General features: G+C 38.0%; 1 protein-coding gene across 1 annotated transcript in view; it reads right to left on the bottom strand.

The window, feature by feature from the left end:
- Positions 1–23,009, bottom strand: part of LOC123513275 — a 128,661-nt gene that overhangs the window by 11,275 nt on the left and 94,377 nt on the right. Inside the window, exons 10-11 of the mRNA XM_045270346.1 lie at positions 9,775–10,023; positions 9,522–9,693 (exon numbers count right to left, since the gene is read on the bottom strand). Of these exons, the coding sequence (XP_045126281.1) occupies positions 9,522–9,693; positions 9,775–10,023 (421 nt within the window). The remainder of the gene's footprint in view (positions 1–9,521; positions 9,694–9,774; positions 10,024–23,009) is intronic.

The following is a 23,009-nucleotide window of genomic DNA, read 5'->3' as shown; positions in this document are numbered from 1 at the left end:
CTTTTTTTTATTAAACACATTAAGGTGTTGCACAGTACATTTTTGGAAATAGAAACACTTGGAACAGTCTTGCAGTACTTGTCCCTGTTCTTCCAAATTGTTGATACTGTTGATCTAGGGACACCCATTTGCACTGCAACGACACTGTGAGCTATATCTGCCTCACACCTTCTTATAATTATAAGCTCAAGCTTATCTTTGAAAGGCAGGATATTGTGCTTCTTAGGGCTGGGGCTGGAGGTGGCTTTCCGTCGTCTTGAGTCAGACGAAACGCACGTTTTCCTCTAGCATCAATTTTTAGTCAAATTAAGATCTATGGTTTCTAATTAACACTTTTATAAAATTAATTTTCTTGTTAACTGGAATAATGCTATAATCTCAAATCAATTGAATCTTGATAAGTAGATGTAAATATATTTGTATATAATCTATTTTTTGTCCTAGCCTAACAGTGAAAAGTAGTTCAGTTGTTTGTTTACATTTTTCTGGTGACTGCGACGTTCCAAGGCAGAACTTCCAACGAACAACTGGCCAAGATGAGCAGCTCTGTTGTCTATGAGTGGACAAAGCTGTCTGAAGAGTTTCTCATAGAGATCATTAAAGGCCAAAAGTAGCAATGAAAAAAATAGCAACGGCTTGCTGGGGGTGAAGGGGCCGCCATGTTTGTTTACAGTTGACAAATGCGACAGATGGAAGCAAGCTTGTGTGTGACGACCAGTATCGAGAAAAGTTGACAGTTTTCAGAAAGTTGACAGAAAAAGTTGACGGAAAAGTGCTAGTGTGACACCGCCTTAGCAACGACATGGAGTAGCATCGATTTACACTTCTGCCTGGCGGGTTTGCGGCGAATTTGGGGTGGTGGCAGATTTTGACCAGGTGGGTAGCGCGCGAGATATGAATGTTGAATTGGCGAGTCAGTCAGTCGAACCTTGAGGATTGGGTATCAATTAACTGAGTTCGAATTGGTGATAATTCAAACTGCGAACGGTCGAATCATGAGGATCCCCTGTATTATAAAACATGACAAGGAACTATGCTTCTTCCACTCCAAAGGTAAACATATAATTTATGATACATAAATACCATGAAATAAATCAATCATTATTATGTAATAGTAAATACACTGAGAAACCATCAAAACCTGATAAAAATAAAGAGCAGCAGCTTAACACACCACACAAGCTGATGAATTGTCCCCTCATGAAAGCAATGGCCAGAATCAAACATCAAGATACTCATAGGATGGATGACTAACACGGACCCTAAGCGTAAAAAACTATGCATATAAATGAGCTCAATCTTACTTTCTTCCCTCATACAATAACAATACTTTGTATATGTAGTTTGTGCACACACGCACACCAATATCACAGAGCAGACTTATAAACAAGTGCTCCCATGCTGGATATTACTGCCATCTCCAACCACAAGAAACCTGGTGATGTATATACAGGGGGAAAGGGGACTAGGATAGTGTTCTCTGTCTCCTATAGTATTAAACTATTTTGTGCTGAAACAAAAAAAAAAAAAAAAGGAAAAGGAAGAGAATAAGAGTACAGATGATGCTGCTGGCCAGGTAAACAGGGGCGTGTGGCCTAGGATTATGAAAGACCCTATAGAAACACTGATGGGGCTAAGACATCTAGGGGAATGGAGTTCTACAAGGGATTTCTTGGGTTTTCAAAGACAAAAAGAACTAACACGAGAAAAATAATAGTGGAAAAGATAAGGTGTATGAGGGAAGTCGTTGCCAGGATACTGGGTGTTGTGCTTTGGTCTTTCTACTGCCCCACAAGTCTTTACTAATCTTATGGCTCCTGTCTCTGCAGAGTTTCAACGCCAGGGCTTCCACATCCTCTTTTATCTGGACAATTGGTTAGTCCTTTCTTCGTTGGTAGATGAGGCTTAAAGAGCCACAGTCTGTCTCACCAACATGTTTCTCCTTGGGGATTTGCATAAATTGAGGAAAGTCCTCCCTGACACCAGAACAGGAGAAGACCTTCCTTGGGATGGTGATTTGCTCACCCCTTTTGAAAGTTTTCTCGACATAGGGGAGGATACAGAACCTACATGACACAGTTGTCTCCTTCCTCAGCTGCTGGTCCCCCTCTGCGAGGGACTGGATGAGTCTTCTCGGACACTTGTCTTCTCTCATTCATCTGGTTCTGGGGTCGAGAAAGAGAATGCACCTTCTAGAAATCCAGCTCAACCAGCAGTGGGAGAGACGTTCAGTGGCAGACAACCATCCTGTCAACTGGAACACCAAATACCGGAGAGACCTTGAGTGGCAGCTAAAGACCCAAAACTTGAAGCAGGGTCAACCCCTCAAGTTGGCCATTCCAGTCTTCCTTCTTTACATGGATGCCTCAAATGATGGGTGGGGCACATCTCTCCTCCAGGATTCAGTGAGTGGTCTCTGGAACAGCCAGGAGAGACCTCTCCACATCAACGTTTTGGAACTCAGGGCAATACGACTAGGGCTCTTTCACTTTGCAGAAGTGTTGAGGCATTCGGTGCTTGCTATTTTCTCTGATAACAACACAGCTCTGGCTTACCTGAACAGAGAAGGGGGTACTCGTCCCAGCCTTCTCAATAACGAGGTACTAGAGATCCTAGACTAGACAGACACCGTGCATTATAAATCAGAATCAGAATTTACTGTACAAAATACTCCATAAAGCATTTTTAAACCCAACTTGGATTCACATTCAAACTGTGTGTGCGTGATTTGTGTGTAAGGTGCTGCTAGCTGGCAGTTGGTTCCTTCCTGAGGAGGACATTTGACACACACATCCACTATTACCAGACTGACCTCCATACCACCCACATTTACGTTCTGGTTGTTTACCAAGCCTGCATCAACCTTATCAGAGGGATCCAGTGGCACACTATCCCATACTGATGGTCCTGTGTTAGGGTTAATTAGGGTGTCTGGCTGGCAGAGGTCAATTTGACCCAGCTCAGAGGAGATGCTGACAGGGTTAAGGGGGGAGCCATAGATTGTGTATGTGTGGGTGCTGAGGGCACCATGTGAGTGTTCATGGTGAAGTATATATATATTTTTTCAAATATATGTTGACCAGCAAGCATTTTGAATCTTTCCCTGTTCCTGAGATGACCCTGAGGGGTACAACTTCACCAACTGTACTGCACCATCTGCTAGCCTCCATGCCTTATCACTACCACTTGCCACCTATGTGTATGTGTGGGTGCTGAGGGCACCATGTGAGTGTTCATGGTGAAGTATATATATATTTTTTCAAATATATGTTGACCAGCAAGCATTTTGAATCTTTCCCTGTTCCTGAGATGACCCTGAGGGGTACAACTTCACCAACTGTACTGCACCATCTGCTAGCCTCCATGCCTTATCACTACCACTTGCCACCTATACCACCTTGAGTAGTGAGCAGTACCTATGCCATGTGGGTTCATGTCCTCCTCCTTGAGAACGGACTGACCTGCCGGCTATCTCCCTATATGCAAGTAACACGTGCACAGTTTGAATGTGAATCCAAGTAAATTTAAAAATGCTTCATGGAGCATTTCATACAGTTTGGATCATTACAAAAGAACTTGAGAAAGAGCAGAGGAAGTGTGGTAGAAGAAGCAGCTGTGTTGTTGACATTGCTTACTTTCCACTGCTGCATCACTTACTGCAACAGCAGAATTTAAGCATCATTTCTTCTCATTTCTCTTCTCTACTCAATTCATTTTTCTTTTGTGAGTTTTTTGCCTTGTTTGTCATGTCATACATGTTACCTTAGAGGCATGGTCTTTGAAGAGAGGGTGTGAGCAGCTGCAACCAAGCGGCAAATGGTACTTTTGTATCACACTGCATGTCTTAAAATTTTTTATTGGGACATTTCAGTCATCCATGCCAAAATTCTGGTCTTTTCTTCATTGTTGAGGTTGGTTGGAGCCATGCAAATACTGTAGCAAAAAATGGGAAGGCTGGCAAGGGAAAGAGGGGAAACTTGGCACATTGCAATGGAAAGAAGTGTGATAAATTCCCTCTCCACAGAAGGTCACAAAACATTGAGGCAGGAATTGTCATTCAACTTACCTCCTACACTTGTGGCAGCAATGCCATATATATGAAATAAGTGCTACTTTGCTCCAATGTATGATAACCAAGCGCATCATAATTCAAAGTTTTTAGGAATTAACAAAGAATACTTTCAGCAGACATTATAAACATCAATTTGTTTAATATTACTTATACAGTGAAGGGACTGAACCATTTCTGTAAAGTTTGTAATGTTTGTGAGCAGTTACTCTCCTCACAACAGGAAAGGAAGGTGATGGATACAGCATATCAACTTGGCCTACACACTGCTTGGATATCATATGAGAAATATGATTTTTTATTAAAGCTACACAACTAAGGAATGTTATCAGTCTCTCCTGGAGTCTCTCTCTCTCACTTGTTGATGAGCTAAGAAACCAATGAGTGAGTCCACCTGATAAAACATTCTGCTGACCAAACACAAGATTTCTGATCATGAGATTACTAATTTCTCAGGATATATATTTCCACTTTACTCCATAATATATCCAATATTACTGAAAACAAGAGGCATTCATACTTGTAGCATGGGTATGAAGGGTCAGTAAATAGTCCCAAGTGAAAGTGGACTCTCTGGCACACACAACAACTACTACAGCAATTAGAAGTTCAGCACATAGGGATTCATCCATCCACACACACACACACACACACACACACACACACACTAAAATAAGACCTAGATTGGAATATGCAGGAGTTGTGTGGACTCATAAAAGAAACACATAAGAAAATTAGAGAGACTACAAAAAATGGCTACAAGAATGGTTCCAGAATTTAAAGGGATGGCAATATGAGGAGAGACTAAAGGCAATGGATCTACCAACCTTGGAGCAGAGAAGAGAGAGAGGGGATCTGATACAAGTTTATAAATTGATTAACGGAATGGATGAAGTGGATAATGAGAAACTGATCCTGAGAGAAGAATATGACTTTAGAAGCACAAGATCGCACAGTAAGAAACTAAGGAAGGGACGATGTCTGAGAGATGTTAAAAATTTAGTTTCCAAAAGATGTGTTGAGACTTGGAACAGTTTGAGTGAGGAAGTGGTATCAGCAAAGAGTGTACATAGTTTTAAAGAAAAATTGGATAAGTGTAGATATGGAGACGGGACCACACGAGCATAAAGCCCAGGCCCTGTAAAACTACAACTAGGTAAATACAACTAGGTAAATACACACGAGACGCGGTCGAGGAAGGACACAGTACCGTCGCTCCGAGAATCAGCTGATCTTCACTACCTATTGTTTTGGGTTAGCAGTGGCCTGGGCGAGTAGTATAGACTCGTTTTTCATGAATACAGTGTTACAAAATCATGAGTAAGGAAGAGATTCCATCTAAATGCAGGTATGATACATGGGAAAGAATGAAAGATGATGATGACTATGTTGGTGAGGCAGAAAGAGCATTTGAAGGCTTTGATACGGCACATACTTCACTATTTAATAGAGTGTTGACTATTGAACGTAAATTAGATCAATGGATAAAGGAGAGTATAGGAAAGAAAGAGAATGAAGAATAGGAAAAAGAACTCCAGAAATTGAAAGAAAGGATAAAAAGAGTAGAAGAAAACGAAACTAGGCTAAGAACAGAAAATGAAGAATTAAAAAAGGAAGTAGCTAACTACAAGAAATTGATGAAAGAAGGAATTGGTAAAGCCGAGAAAGAAAAAGAGGAGCTGAAAGATCTAGTTAACAAAGAAGAGGAAAGAGTACAAGACATGATTAAAGAAGAAGTACAGGCATGGAGAATCCAAGATAAAAAAGACAAGGAATCATTTCAGGAAGTATTTCAAGAACAGTTAAAAGAAAGAGATGAAAATATGACAAACAAAATGATAGGAGTCCTTAAGAAAAAAAGAAAATTTAGTAAGAGAAATAAAAAAAAAAAAAAGTAATTATTTTTGGCCTGAAAGAAAAAAAAATTTAAATATAGACCAAGAAGGGAAAAAAACTAAATGAAATCAATAAAAGAGCTACTAAAACAACTAAATGAGGAACTAGAAGAGGAACTAGAAGAGGAAGTAGAAGAAATCCATAGAATGGGGCCATATCAAGAACGAAAAGTGAGATCAATTAAGATACTACTAAAATCACAAGCAGCAGCAGAAGAAATACTATACAGAAAAACAAAACTCAGAGAAACAGAAGGTTGCAAAGATATATATATATATATATATATATATATATATATATATATATATATATATATATATATATATATATATACATATATATATAAAATAGAAACGAGGAGGAAAGGAAGAGACACAACGAACTGATGGCAGAAGCACGGGAAAAAAATAATGAAAGGTCAGAGGAGGAGAAGGCATTTTTTTTTAGAACTATAGGAGACAAGATAAGGAAATGGTATATAAAAGAGAAGGAAAAGAAAAAAATAGAGCAAGTTTAACTAAAAATTATAAGAACAAGAGAATAAAAATGATGTATACGAACATAGATGGGGTTTCATCAAGTAAATTAGAATTAAGAGATTACATAAAGAAAGAAGAACCAGATATTGTATGCTTGGTGGAAACTAAGTTAAATGAGGCAATAAAAATAGACATAGATAAAAGGTATAATATATAGAGGAAAGACAGACTGGGTAAAAGAGGAGGAGGAGTCATGATGATAAGGAAAGAGATGGTGGTAAATCAAGTGGAGTTTGGGGAAGGAAAAATCAGAAATACTGTATATTAAGATGCATATTAATAAATAGGAGTTAATAATCACTGGAACATATGTGCCACCAAAAACAAATTCATGGACCAATCAAGAATATAAAGACATGATAGATGACACAATAAGGAGTCTAACGAGAATCATTAAAGAAAGGAAAAAAGTGATATTAGTAGAAGATTTCAACTGTAAGGAGGTGGACTGGGAAAATCATGAAAGTGGTATGGGGGAAGAAGCCTGGGAAGAAAGATTCCTAAACCTAATGATAGATAATGTGATGGACCAAAGAGTAAAGGAAAACACAAGATTCAGAGGAAACGACGAGCTGGCAAGATTAGACCTAGTTTTTACAAGGGGTATACAAATGAATGATGATATAAGAAATAAGTGCCCATTGGGAAAGAGTGACCATGTAATATTAGAAATGGATATAGAAGAGGGAAAGGAAGATAGAGACGAATCATACAAAGGAGACTGATTAAATTACAGAAAGGCTGATATTGAGAACCTCAAGAGCTATTTTACAAACGTAAACTGGGAGGAGATGGAAAACTCAGAGATGGTGCAAGAGAAATATATCTTATTTTTGGAAATATACAAAACAGGAGTCAGGTAATATGTCCCAAAATACAGACCTAAAGAAGAAGGAAAGAAAGATTGATTTAATGCAAGGTGTGCTAGGGCAAAGGAGAAAAAAGATGGAGCATGGAAAATGTGGAAAAATGTGGAGGAAAAACAGAAATTCAGAAAATAATGAAAACTTCAAAACAGCAAGAAATGAATATGCTAAGTTGAGAAAGGAAGAAGAAAGGAACTATGAAAAAGGACATTGTCGAAAAATGTAAGGAACAAATGAAATTGTTCTACAGATTCATAAATGGAAAAATAAGGCAAAAAGAAACAATACAAAGGTTAAAAGGAGAGAATGGGATGGTGGAAGACCCAAAAAGTATGGCAGAACTGTTAAATAGTAAATTTCAAGAGGTCTTTACTAAGGAATCCAAATTTGAAAGACCACAGGGTAATAGAGAGACTGTCCATATGAAAGAGATTAAAGTAACCAAGCTTGAAATAAAAGAGTTGATGACAGAATTAGATGATGAGAAGGCAATGGGACCGGATGAAGTCTCAGGCAGAATATTAAAAGAATGTAGAGAACAACTAGCAAGTCCTATATACAACATCATAAAATGCTCAATAGAAAATGGAACAGTACCAGCAGAATGGAAAAGAGCTGAGGTGGTTCCCATATATAAGAGCGGAATGAAGGAAGAACCTTTAGATTACAGACCAGTATCATTAACTAGTGTAATATGCAAGATGTGTGAAAGAGTAATAAAGAAACAATGGATTTAGTTTCTTGAAGAAAACAAATTATTATCAAATAGCCAATTTGGTTTTAGAAAAGGTCGGTCGTGTGTAACAAATTTATTGAGTCTCTACTCTAGAATAGTTGATAGAGTACAAGAGAGAGAGGGATGGGTTGACTGTATTCATTTGGATTTAAAAAAAGGCGTTTGATAAAGTGCCACATGAAAGATTACTATGGAAGCTAGAGGAGAAGGGTGGCTTAAAAGGAAGCACATTGAGATGGATGGAAAATTACTTGATGGGGAGAGGAATAAGGACAATAGTTAAAGATATGAAGTCCAAGTGGAGAGCAGTAGACAGCAGAGTGCCACAGGGGTCAGTATTGGTGCCAATACTTTTTTATCATATATATAAACGACATGCCAGAGGGAGTGAACAGCTACATAAATCTGTTTGCAGATGATGCAAAACTGTGCAGAGTCATAAAACAAAAAGAGGATTGTGAAATACTGCAGGAAGACTTAAACAAGATCTGGAAATGGAGTAAAAAATGGGAGATGGAATTCAATGTGGACAAAAGCCATGTCATGGAAATGGGAAAAAGTGAAAGACAACCAGTGGGAATCTATAAGATGGGAGATGGAGTAGAACTAGAAAAAGTAAAAATGGAAAAGGACTTGGGAGTGACAATGGAAGAAAACAATCAACCGGTAAGCCATATTGATAGAATTTTCAAAGAGACATATAATTTGCTAAGGAATATTGGATTAGCATTTCATTTCATGGACAAAGAAATGATGAAGAAATTGATAAGTACTAAAATAAGACCTAGATTGGAATATGCAGGAGTTGTGTGGACCCCCCATAAAAAGAAACACATAAAGAAATTGGAGAGACTACAAAAAATGGCTACAAGAATGGTTCCAGAATTTAAAGGGATGACATATGAGAAGAGACTAAAAGCTATGGATCTACCAACCCTAGAACAGAGAAGAGAGAGAGGGGATCTGATACAAGTTTATAAATTGATTAACAGAATGGATCAAGTGGATAATGAGAAACTAATCCTGAGAGAAGAATATGACATTAGAAGCATAAGATCGCATAGTAAGAAACTGAGGAAGGGAAGATGTCTGAGAGATGTTAAAAAATATAGTTTCCTGCAAAGATGTGTTGAGACTTGGAAAAGTTTGAGTGAGGAAGTGGTGTCAGCAACGAGTGTGCATAGTTTTAAAGAGAAATTGGATAAGTGTAGATATGGAGACAGGGCCACACGAGCATACAGCCCAGGCCCTGTAAAACTACAACTAGGTAAATATATACACACACACACACACACACACACACACACACACACACACACACACACACACCACAAACACACACACTCCAGAGGGAGAGAGCATCAAGAATAGCAGGCAATATACACACATTAAAATCCACAGAAAAGCATAATTACTTTCTAGGAGTCCTTTGGTGTTGCTGCACCTGATCACACCTCCTCTAGACTGCCTCATCACTACAAGCAGGCAACCAACCCAATATCCATTACAACAGCCATCCCAAAAACATAAAGGAAGAAATACACACAGTAAAATGATTCCATGCAGAGGCAAGCAGCAAATATTTTCCTATAAAACTGCAGCATCACAGTTAGAGATCACAAACTAATGGACAGGCAGCTACAACATCACCACTTTCACCATCACTACTTGAGCACCAACACTGGAATGAAAGAGAACAGGGTGGCTGTGGTGGTGTCTTTTGGGGTGCCCAAGTGAGCTTTGCTGGCACTTACCCACAGGTACGTCATAGATCTCATCCACTTTTGTCTCTGGTTCCTCCAAGGGAGATGTGAAGGAGGGGCCGTTACTGAGTGCAGGGCCAGCTGCTGAGGAGACAGAGTGAGCCATACTGGTGGGAGGAATCTCCTCTCTGCCTGTCCCTAACACCACCCCTCCCTACCACCTTGTATTTCTCTACCTCCACAACCACTATTACACCCATACCCAGGCTGCTGCTTTATTCAGGGTTAGTTCAGCAGTGTTAGCAATAAGTAGGACCACCATGTTACAGTTGTGGCCAAGTATTTAACTTCCCAGATCTACATCGATGTGAAATGAAACATGACCTGACTAATAATCTAAAATGTATTCAAACCTCCTATATTGAAATTTCTTGTTGCTCTAATATGCATAGGACTAAATTACCATTTTGTGTGAAAACTAAACAAATGAATTTGCTTTATACTAGAGAAGAGTATTAACAGAAGCACTGAATCAGACAAAATACCACAGCCATCTATCTCTGTGTGACCCAGTGACTCTGCATGAGTTTGTATGAAGTAGAGAAAGAGGAGTGCAGGGAACACTGCTCTGCAATTTTTGTTTACTTCATCATTTTTGTACAAAATGAAATACACAAATTGTTATATCACACTGCTGCTTGTAATTTGATTTAGTTTTCAGTATTAGTAGAAATTTTAACAAAGCTGTATCAGATCATATTCATCTACTAGTGATCCTGACACAAGAAAAATGTTGGGCATCAGTATTACACAATTTTTACTAAGTGTTGACATATCTCAGCCAGGTCTATTAAGTCCTGGATAAATCATCAGATTTTTTTTCTATATGAAAAACTAGAACATACAATTTGATTATGCCAATGTTTGAACTTAAAATTACTTATATATATATATATATATATATATATATATATATATATATATATATATATATATATATATATATATATATATATATATTGTATTTTTCATTTCCAATGTTATCTGGTGGTGGTTGTTCTCTCAATATGTTTTCTGCCAATCCCATTACACCAGGTTCAATATCCTTTAAGTAATTATTGAGCTCTTGAATCCCTGATAGAAGACTGTTCATGTTGGTATATGTCACTATTAATTTTTGGTTCCTCCTCCCTGCTCATTGCTGTTTCACCTGTTTCATCCCTGCATTCTGTTGATTCCACTGACTTTTCTCTGCTCTCTTCACCTTACTCCTCTTTCTGTTGCAGCAACCCAACTTCCTACTTTCATGTCTAAGATCCTTCCATAGAAAGTATTTTTCTAGATGATTGATCTCTGCTGTTTTTTTTTTTTTTATCTTCATTTCTTAGCTTCTCTTTTTCTCTTTCTTCACAATTCATAACCTTACCTAAGCTAACCCATCCAAACATTTTTGTAGCCTGTGATTACATCCAATTTTCTCATCCAAGCCAAATTTTTTTTCTGCTGCCATTTGTGATCTCACTTTAACTTTTAATGGTCTCTTTCCACCTTCACTATATTTTTTCTATGCTATGTACTTCTACCTCTGCAAATCTTGGACAGATTGTATTTGCAAAAACTTTGTTTCATCAGACTAACATGTCAAAATATTTTCATACTAATGGTTTAACATGTCAGTTCAATAAGAAAATGCATAAATGGAGTGCAGAAAGTTAACACTATGTTAGTAAGCTTATTAACATTGTTAACAGCATTAGTTCATTAATTTCAACATGCAGCTCATCTAATGCAACAGTCTGTTCATACAAGTTCACCACAATTGTGGAGTGGTGAACACATGACAACCTTATTGGCAACTGTTATTTTATGGCTAAATGCTCTCCCTTGGACACACACACACACACACACACACACACACACACACACACACACACACACACACACACACACACACACACACACACACACACACACACACACAGGAAGACTTAAACAAGATCTGGAAATGGAGTAAAAAATGGGAGATGGAATTCAATGTGGACAAAAGCCATGTCATGGAAATGGGAAAAAAGTGAAAGACGACCAGTGGGAATCTATAAGATGGGAGATGGAGTAGAACTAGAAAAAGTAAAAAAGGAAAAGGACTTGGGAGTGACAGTGGAAGAAAACAATCAACCGGTAAGCCATATTGATAGAATTTTCAGAGACGTATAAATTGCTAAGGAATATTGGATTTAACATTTCACTATATGGACAAAGAAATGATGAAGAAATTGATAAGTACTAAAATAAGACCTAGATTGGAATATGCAGGAGTTGTGTGGACCCCCCAATAAAAAGAAACACATAAGGAAATTGGAGAGACTGCAAAAAATGGCTACAAGAATGGTTCCAGAATTTAAAGGGATGACATATGAGGAGAGACGAAAAGCTATGGATCTACTACCAACACTGGAACAGAGAAGAGAGAGAGGGGATCTGATACAAGTTTAGAAATTGATTAACGGAATGGATCAAGTGGATAATGAGAAACTAATCCTGAGAATATGACATTAGAAGCACAAGATCACATAGTAAGAAACTGAGGAAGGGAAGATGTCTGAGAGATGTTAAAAAATTTAGTTTCCCACAAAGATGTGTTGAGAATTGGAACAGTTTGAGTGAGGAAATGGTGTCAGCAAAGAGTGTACATAGTTTTAAAGAAAAATTGGATAAGTGTAGATATGGAGACGGAGCCACACGAGCATAAAGCCCAGGCCCTGTAAAACTACAACTAGGTAAAACTAGGTAAATACACACGAGAATATGGAAGGAGTACAAGAAAAGGATGATGACAATGAGGAAGAGGCTAGATTTGGAGGATTCGATGAGACAAGTACCGCCCTCCATAGGCGAGTTTTAACTTTGGAGAAAAAATTAGACAACTGTATAAGAGAAAGTATGAGAAGTAAAGAGAACGATGAACAAGAGAAAGAGTTTCTGAACTTGAAAGAAAGGATAAAAGAAGTGGAAGAAAGTGAAGCTAGGTTAAGAGTAGAGAATGCAGAACTGAGAAAAGAACTAGCCAAATATAAGAAACAGATGGATGAAGGACTTGGTAAAGTAGAGAAAGGAAAAGAGGACCTGAAAGATCTAGTTAGCAAAGAAGAGGAAAGAGTACATGGTGTGATAAAAAAAGAAGTACAGGCATGGAGAGTACAAGATAAGAAACACAAAGATAACTTACAGGAGGTGATTCAAGAACAACTAAAAGAAAGAGACGAGAACATGGCAAACAAAATTATTGGAGTTCTTAAGGAAACGGAAAACCTAGTAAGGGAAATTGCAGAAAAAAAGTGTAATTATCTTTGGACTAAAAGAAAAAAAATTTAAAATATAGACCAAGAAGGGAAAAGGAGGAAATGAAGTCAGTTAAAGACCTACTAAAAAATCTAAATGACGAAGATAGGCAGAACCTAGAGGAGGAAGTGGAGGAAATTCACAGAATGGGACCTTATCAAGATGGAACAACAAGAACAATTAAGATACTACTAAAATCACAAGCAGCAACAGAAGAGATATTATATAGAACAACAAAACTCAGAGAAACAGAAGGCTGCAAGGATATATATATATATATATATATATATATATATATATATATATATATATATATATATATATATATATATATATAAGAAAAAATAAGAATGAGGAAGAAAGGAAGAGATACAACAAATTGGCGGCAGCAGTAAGGGAAAAAAATAACGAAGGGTCAGAGGAGGAAAAAGGCTTTTTTTGAGAATTCTAGGAGACAGGATAAGAAAATGGTATATAAGAGAGAAGGAAGAGGCAACAGTGGACCAAGTGCAACTAAAAGTGATAAGGGCAAGAAACTAAAAATTATGTATACGAACATAGATGGGGTTCTATCAAGTAAATTAGAACTAAAAGATTACATAAGGAAAGAAAAACTGGATATTGTATGCTTGGCTGAAACAAAACTAAATGAGACAATCAAAATAGGCATAGATGATAGATATAATGTATGGAGGAAAGACAGAGTGGGTAAAGAAGGAGGAGTCATGATAATGACAAGGAAAGAGATGGTGGTAAACCAAGTGGAGTGTGGGGAAGGAAAAGCAGAAGTACTGTATATTACGATGCATATTAATAAAAAAGAGTTAACAATCATTGTAACATATGTGCCACCAAAAACGAATGCATGGACCAACCGAGATAATAAAGATATGATAGATGACACTATAAGGAGTCTAACGAGAGTCATTAAAGAAAGGAGAAAAGTGTTATTAGTAGGAGACTTCAATTGTATAGAAGTGGACTGATAAAATTATGAAAGTGGTATGGGGGAAGAAGCCTGGGGAGAAAGATTCCTGAACCTAATGATAGATAATATAATGGATCAAAAAGTAAAAAAAAACACAAGATTCAGAGGAAATGATGAGCTGGCAAAATTACACCTGGTTTTTACAAGGGGTATACAAATGAATGAGGATATAAGATATAAGTGCCAATTGCGAAAGAGTGATCATGTAATATTAGAAATGGATATAGAAGAGGGAAAAGAAGATAGAGGTGAATCATACAAAGGAGACCGACTAAATTACAGAAAGGCTGATATTGAGAATCTCAAGAACTATTTCAAATAAGCTAACTGGGAGGAGATGGAAAACTCTGAGGGGATGCAAGAGAAATATAACTTATTTTTGGAAATATACAAAACAGGAGTCAGGGAATATGTCCTGAAATATAGACAGGAGTCAGGGAATATGTCCTGAAATATAGACCTAAGGAAGAAGGAAAGAAAGATTGGTTTAACGCAAAGTGTGCCAGGGCAAAGGAGATAAGAGATGGAGCATGGAAAAGGTGGAGGAGAAATAGAAATACAGTAAATAAGTTAAACTTCAAGATAGCAAGAAATGAATATGTTAAAGGGAGGAAGGAAGAGGAGAGGATCTATGAAAAGGACATAGTCGAAAAATGCAATGAGCAACCGAAATTGTTTTACAGATTCATAAACGGAAAAATAAGACAAAAAGAAACAATAGAAAGGTTAAAGGGAGAAAATGGGATGGTGGAAGACCCAAAAAGTATGGCAGAATTGTTAAATAGTAAATTTCAGGAGGTCTTTACTAAGGAATCCAAATTTGAAAGACCACAGGGTAATAGACACCAATCTATATGGAAGAGATCAAAGTAACAAAGCTTGAAATAAAAGAGTTAATGAAGGAACTGGATGAAGAAAAGGCAATGGGACCAGATGAAGTCTCAGGCAGAATATTGAAAGAATGTAGGGGAGAACTAGCAAGTCCTATATACAACATCATAAAATGCTCAATAGAAAATGGAACAGTACCAGTAGAATGGAAAAGAGCTAAGGTGGTTCCCATATATAAGAGCAGAAGGAAGGAAGAACCTCTAAATTACAGACCAGTATCACTAACTAGTGTAATATGTAAGATGTGTGAAAGAGTAATAAAGAAACAATGGATTGAGTTCCTTGAAGACAACAAATTATTATCAAATAGCCAATTTGGATTTAGAAAAGATCAGTCGTGTGTAACAAATTTACTGAGTTTCTACTCTAGAATAGTTGACAGGGTACAAGAGAGAGAGGGATGGGTTGATTGTATTTACTTGGATTTAAAAAAGGCGTTTGATAAAGTGCCACATGCAAGGTTACTGTGGAAATTAGAGAAGGGTGGTTTAAAAGGAAGCACATTGAGATGGATGAAACATTATTTGAGGGGGAGAGAAATAAGGACGGTAGTCAAAGATATGAAGTCCAAGTGGAGAGCAGTAGAAAGCGGAGTGCCACAGGGGTCTGTATTGGCGCCAATACTTTTTCTCATTTATATAAACGACATGCCAGAAGGAGTGAACAGCTACATAAATCTGTTTGTGGACGATACGAAACTGTGCAGAGTTATAAAGCAAAAAGAGGATTGTGAAATACTGCAAGAAGACCTAAATAAGATCTGGGAATGGAGTAAAAAGTGGGAGATGAAATTCAATGTGGACAAAAGCCATGTCATGGAAATGGGAAAGAGTGAAAGACAACCAGTGGGAATCTATAAGATGGGAGATGGAGTAGAACTGGAGAGAGTAAAAAAGGAAAAGGATTTGAGAGTGACGATGGAAGAAAATAATCAACCAGCAAGCCATATTGATAGAATTTTCAGAGAGACATAATTTGCTAAGGAATATTGGTATAGCATTTCACTACATGGACAAAGAAATGATGAAGAAACTGATAAGTACTATAATAAGATTGGAATATGCAGTAGTGTGGAACCCTCACAAAAAGAAACACATAAGGAAGCTGGAGAGACTACAAAAAATGGCTACAAGAATGGTCCCAGAACTTGAAGGGATGACATATGAGGAGAGACTATATAAAGGCTATGGATCTTCCAACATTGGAACAGAAGGGAGAGAGGGGATCTCATACAAGTTTATAAATTGATCAACGGAATAGACCAAGTGGACAATGAGTACCTGATCCTGAGAGAAGAATATGCCAGTCGAAGCACAAGATCACATAGTAAAAAGCTGAGGAAGGGAAGATGTCTAAGAGATATTAAAAAGTATAGTTTCCCGCTAAGATGTGTTGAGACGTGGAACAGTTTGAATGAAGAAGTAATGTCTGCAACGAGTGTACACAGTTTTAAAAAAAGATTGGATAAGTGTAGATATGGAGACGGGGCCACACGAGCATAAAGCCAAGGTCCTGGAAAACTACAACTAGGTAAATACACACAAAAATATAGTTTCCCGTAAAGATGTGTTGAGACTTGGACCAGTTTGAGTGAGGAAGTGGTGTCAGCAAAGAGTGTGCATAGTTTTAAAGAAAAATTGGATAAGTGTAGATATGGAGACGGGCCAGGCCCTGTAAAACTCCAACTAGGTAAATACAACTAGGTAAAATACACACACAAACACAAACCCCTAAAGGGAGCAGTGGGTGGACCAAAATCTATACTAATATAGATGGGATACTGTCAAGTAGACTGGAATTGCAAGACTATGTGATGGTGGAGAAGCCTGATATAGTGTGTTTGACTGAGACAAAATTATATGAAAAAACAAAGATAAATTTGGATAATTAATATAATATATGGAGAAAGGATAGAGAGGGTAAAGGTGGAGGAGGAGTTATGATTATGATGAAGAAGGAGATAAATGTGGATAAGGTTTAGTATGGGAAGAACAATGCAGAAGTGATAAGCATAAGGTTAAAAAGTGATGGAAAAGAATTAATAATCATGGTGACCTATGTACCTCCTAAAACAAATTCTTGGACATTAAGGGAATATGACAATATGATCAAGGATAATTTACAGAGTTTGGAAAGTGTATTAACTGGAAAAAGAAAGGTGATACTAGTAGGAGATTTTAATTGTAAGGAGGTGGATTGGGAAAATCTAGTAAGTGGTGTTGGAGAGGAAGCATGAGGAGAGAGATTCCTTAATCTAATGATGGAAAATATGATGGAACAGAGGGTGAAAGAAAATACTAGATATAGAGATATAGAGGAGATGATGAACCAGCTACACTGGATTTGGTGTTAACACGAGAAGTGTACCTATGTGGGGATATACAATACAAATGTCCATTGGGGAAGAGTGATCATGTGGTTATGGAAATGCAGCTGGCAATAACACAGCGAAGGAAAGATGAGACATACAGGAGTGGTAGATTGAATTATAGAAAGATGGACACAGAAAGTTTGAAAAATTATTTCAGAACATTAGATTGGGAGGAGATGTTACAAATCAGAGAAGTGCAAAAAAAAATATGAGATTTTTATGAAATATTATAAAGAAGGAGTTATGAAATTTGTACCAAAGTATAAACCGAGAGAGGAAGGAAGAAAGGATTGCTTTAATGCAACTTGTGTTAAGGCTAAAGAAAAGAGAGATGTGGCTTGGAAAAGATGGAAAAAGAGCAGGAATATACTAAATAAGGAAAATTATAGGGTGACGAGAAATGAATATGTGAGGGTAAGGAGGGAGGAAGAAAGAAAATTTGAAAAAGATATTGTAGACAAGAGTAAGGAACATCCAAAATTGTTTTACAGGTTCATAAATGGTAAACTTAAAAAGAGAGAGTCCATTGAAAGGTTAAAAGAAGAGCAAGGGATAGTAGATGACCCTAAGAATATCGCAGAATTGCTAAATAATAGGTTTCAACAAGTATTTACTAAAGAAACAATGTTTGTAAAGCCTCAGAATGTAGAAGGAAATGTGCACATGGATGACATTAAGATACCTAAAAAGGAGTTATATAAAATGTTGGAGGAACTTAAAGATGATAAAGCGATGGGACCAGATGAAGTTTCAGGCAAATTATTGAAGGAATGTAGAGAAGAATTGATAGATCCATTATATGATATTATAAGGTGCTCATTAGAAACCGGGAAGTACCGGTAGAGTGGAAAAGAGCTGAAGTGGTGCCCATTTATAAGGGAGGCAGTAAGGAAGAGCCTCTTAACTATAGACCTGTGTCTTTAACAAGTGTGGTCGGTAAGATTTGTGAGAGGGTGATAAAGAAATATTGGATACGGTTCCTGGAGGATCATAAGTTATTATCGGATCATCAATTTGGCTTTAGGAAAGGGAGGTCATGTGTAACAAATCTACTGAGCTTTTATTCAAGAGTGGTTGACAAAATACAAGAGAGAGAGGGATGGATGGACTGTGTATATTTGGATTTAAAAAAAGCTTTTGACAAGGTACTGCACATGAGACTGCTATGGAAATTAGAGATTTATGGAGGACTGAAAGGATAAGTGTTAAAGTGGATGGAAAACTACTTGAGATGGAAGGAGATGAGAACGGTAATAAGGGATGCAAAATTGGACTGGTTGGTGGTGGAGAATGAAGTCCCACAAGGCTCAGTGCTGGCACCAATACTTTTCCTTGTCTATATTAGTGATATGCCAGAGGGAGTAAACAGTTATATTAATTTGTTTGCGGATGATGCAAAGTTGTGTAGGTGTGTGAAGAGTGAAGAAGATTGTGAAATTTTACAGGCAGATCTGGATAGGATTTGGGAGTGGAGCAAGAGGTGGGAGATGGAATTTAATCTGAGCAAAAGTCATGTGATGGAGATGGGGAAGAGTGGAAAACAGCCAAGAGGGTCATATAAGATGGGTGAAGGAGTAGTGCTGAAAAAGGTGGAAAAGGAAAAGGATTTGGGAGTGATGATACAAGACCATGGGCAGTTTGAGGCTCATATTGACAAGATGTTTGGAGAAACATATAATTTGATTAGAAATATTGGAGCCTTTCATTATATGGATAAAGATATGATGAAGAAATTAATTAGTACGGTAATTAGACCAAGATTGGAATATGCTGGTGTGGTTTGGTCCCCTTATAAAAAGAAGCATATAAGGAAGTTGGGAGAGATTGCAGAGAATGGCAACATAAATGGTTCTGGAATTGGCAGAAATGACCTATGAGGAGAGATTAAAAGAAATGAATTTGCTTACCTTGGAACAAGGAAGAGAAAGAGGAGATTTAATACAGGTTTATAAACTGTTGAATGGTCTGGATGAAGTGGATAATGAGCAAATGATGTTGAGAGAGGAAAATTTAAATAGAACTACGAGATTGCATAGTAAAAAGATAGCCAAGGGAATATGCTTGAAGGATGTGAAGAAATATAGTTTCCCACAAAGATGTGTGGAGGTGTGGAATAGTTTCAGTGAGGAAGTAGTGTCAGCGAGGAGTGTGCATAGTTTTAAAAGGAAAGTTGGATGTGTGTAGATATGGAGACGGGGCCACACGAGTATTTTTTTTTTTTTTTTTTTACGCAGGGGAGAGGGCCAGCCAAGGGCAAATAAAAGAAAGTTAGAAAAAAGCCCACTTGAGCGCTGGCTCTCCAAAGAGTGCAAAAAGTGCCAAAACCGTCAGCCAGAATTAGGGAAGCAAATGTCTTGATACCTCCCTCTTAAAAGAAGACAAGTTGAAGGAATTCAGAAATACAGATGCAGGAGGGAGTTCCAGAGTTTACCAGTGAAAGGGATGAATGATTGAGCGTACTGGTTAACTTTTGCATTAGAGAGTTTTGGACAGAATAGGGATGAGAGGAAGAAGAAAGTCTTGTGCAGCGTGGCCGCAGGTGGAGGGAAGGCATGCAGTTAGCAAGATCAGTAGAACAGTTACCATGAAAATAGCGATAAAATATAGAAAGGGATGCAACATTTCAGCGGTGAGAAAAAGACTGAAGACAGTTAGTCAGAGGAGGGGAGTTGATGAGACGAAGAGCTTTCGATTCCACACTATCAAGCAAAGCTGTGTGACTGGAACCCCCCCAAACATGCGAAGAGTACTCCATACAGGGACGGATAAGGCCCTTATACAGAGTAAGCAGTTGGAGGGGCGAGAAAAACTGTCGGAGACGCCTCAGAACACCTAATTTCATAGAAGCTGTTTTAGCAAGAGATGAGATGTGAAGTTTCCAGTTAAGATTATGAGCAAAGGATAGAGGAAGAGGGAGACAGTTGAGTGTCATTGAAGAAGAGGGGATAGTTGTCTGGAAGGTTGTCTCGAGTTGATAGATGGAGGAATTGAGTTTTTGAGGCATTGAAAACTACTAGATTTTCTCTGCCCCAATCAGAAATCTTAGAAAGATCGGAAGTCAGGCGTTCCGTGGCGTCCCCACGTGATCTGTTAATTTCCTGAAGGGTTGGACGTCTCTGAAAGAACGTGGAAAGATGTAGGGTGGTATCATCAGCGTAGGAGTGGATAGGGCAAGAAGTTTGGTTAAGAAGGTCATTAATGAATAATAGAAAGAGAGTGGGTGACAAGACAGAACCCTGAGGAACACCACTATTAATAGGTTTAGGAGAAGAACAGTAGCCGTCTACCACAGCAGCAATAGAGCGGTTGGAAAGGAAACTTGAGATAAAGCTGCAGAGAGAAGGATAGAAGCCGTAAGAGGGCAGTTTTGAAATCAAAGCTTTATGCCAGACTCTATCAAAAGCTTTTGATATGTCTAACACAACAGCAAGTTTCACCGAAATCTCTAAAAGAGGATGACCAAGACTCAGTAAGGATAGCCAGAAGATCACCAGTAGAGCGACCTTGACGGAAGCCATACTGGCGATCAGACAGAAGATTGTGAAGTGACAGATGTTTGAGAATCTTCCTATTCAGGATAGATTAAAAAACTTTAGACAAGCAAGAGATTAAAGCAATAGGATGGTAGTTTGAGGGGTTAGAACGGTCACCCTTTTTAGGAACAGGCTGAATGTAGGCGAACTTCCAGCAGGAAGGAAAGGTAGAAGTCGATAGACAAAGTTGGAAGAGTTTGGCCAGGCAAGGTGCAAGCACAGAAGCACAGTTTTTGAGAACAATAGGAGGGACCCCATCAGGTCCATAAGCCTTCCGAGGGTTTAGGCCAGCAAGGGCATGGAAAACATTATTACGAAGAATTTTGATTGATAGTCAGAGGGAGGAGGAGAAGGAGGGACAAGCCCAGAATTGTCCAAGGTGTAAAATTACAACTAGGTGAATACACACACACACACACACACACACACACACACACACACACACACACACACACACACGCACACACCCACACACACACAAAACTTGCTATAGATACAACCTTTCTTTCTTTCCTTGATTACATCAGTGACTTTACCTGCACCTTTACATAAAATACAGCTAAAACATTCTGTAGGAATTCAACATCACAATACTGACTGAGAATGATAATGGAGAACCAAACAATTCAATGCAAGTACTAAATGTTGCTGGCTTAAACCTTGCCATTCATAGCTGGATAGTGCCTAGGGTTGCCACCTCCATCTCCTAAAAATATGGAACGCTTTAGCTGAGGTTGGAACAGTGATGGCGAGTAGAAAGTCAATCATATTGACAAGGCTTGAAGATAAGCTCTTTTATAAGTACCCTGTATTAGGAGGAATTCAAGGATATCTTGACTAAATGCGAGGATATATTGCAAAATACGTTCATCAGTCAAGTTATCAGTAATATATTTTTTAAACTACATGTGTCTGTATAAATTCTAAAGAATGAGACACTGAAAAATATATTTCCCTTAATTAAAAAAAAAAAAAAACTCGTTTGGAGAAAACAGTAGCTACCTAGAATATGAATGGATCATAAATATAGCCATTACTTATACATTTTCTAAGTGTACAGATCCTACAGACGTAGCCATGCATGTTCAGTACCAGGTACCTAACAGGGATGAGACATAGGCATGGCACAGCACAACAGCAGTGTTCTCCACCCCTCTCATTTCTAGACTGACAGCCGTTGGTGATGGAAGTCATGGAACGTGGAGGCCAAGGAATATACAGAGAGGAAGTTTTGGTCTGTGGTTAAATTTTTTTTTTTTTTTTTTTATACTATGTGGGCTTTTCACGGGAATTTATGAGCTAAAGGGGATACTTTTTAGGGTACCTCCTATCTCAAAGCCCACCCGCTAGGAAACCGTTGCCCTGAGTGAGGAAGCCCAACCTGTACTCAGACCGTGGACAGGATTCGAACCCGTGCACTTGGAGACCCCTCGGATCCCAAAACACGCATGGTTCCACTGTACCACGGAGGACAATGACAGTGCTGCCATCTGTTGGAAGCGAGTAATTTCATAGAAAACGTTATTAGGAGTAACTTAAAATTTCTCCCATGCTTCCTCCCCCTCCCCTTATTTTTCCCTGCATTCTCTCGTGGTTATGAGCTTATAAGGCAAATAAAACATGTTCATATATATATATATATATATATATATATATATATATATATATATATATATATATATATATATACAGGCAACCCGCGTTTAACGAAGGGGTTACGTTCTTAAAAAACACTTCATTAAGCGAAACTTCGTTAAGCGAACCGATTATAACAAATATAACCCCTGATTTGAACTTCCACTGAGAGTAAGCAAAGTGAGAATGCATCATAGTACAGTAAAAGGTTTAATGAAAGTAAAAATTATGAAGTTAAACATTTAGGTAGTTTAATTTAAGTCATTATAATGTACACTAATGTATGTACGTACGTAACTTTATAATGTTGATGATCTTAACTTTATGAAGGGAGGGAGAGTGAAACGGGAAATACACTAACTGGCAACCTGTGGAATGTAAACAAAGTGCGCATCATGGTACTGCATACAAAACTTATGTACCACATTTCCACAAGGCTTTCC

The sequence above is a fragment of the Portunus trituberculatus genome, chromosome 35, assembly GCF_017591435.1.
Source record: "Portunus trituberculatus isolate SZX2019 chromosome 35, ASM1759143v1, whole genome shotgun sequence".
NCBI classification, from domain to species: Eukaryota; Metazoa; Arthropoda; class Malacostraca; order Decapoda; family Portunidae; genus Portunus; species Portunus trituberculatus.
The sequence above is the reverse complement of the archived record's forward strand: the minus strand, read 5'-3'. Positions and strand labels throughout refer to the sequence as shown.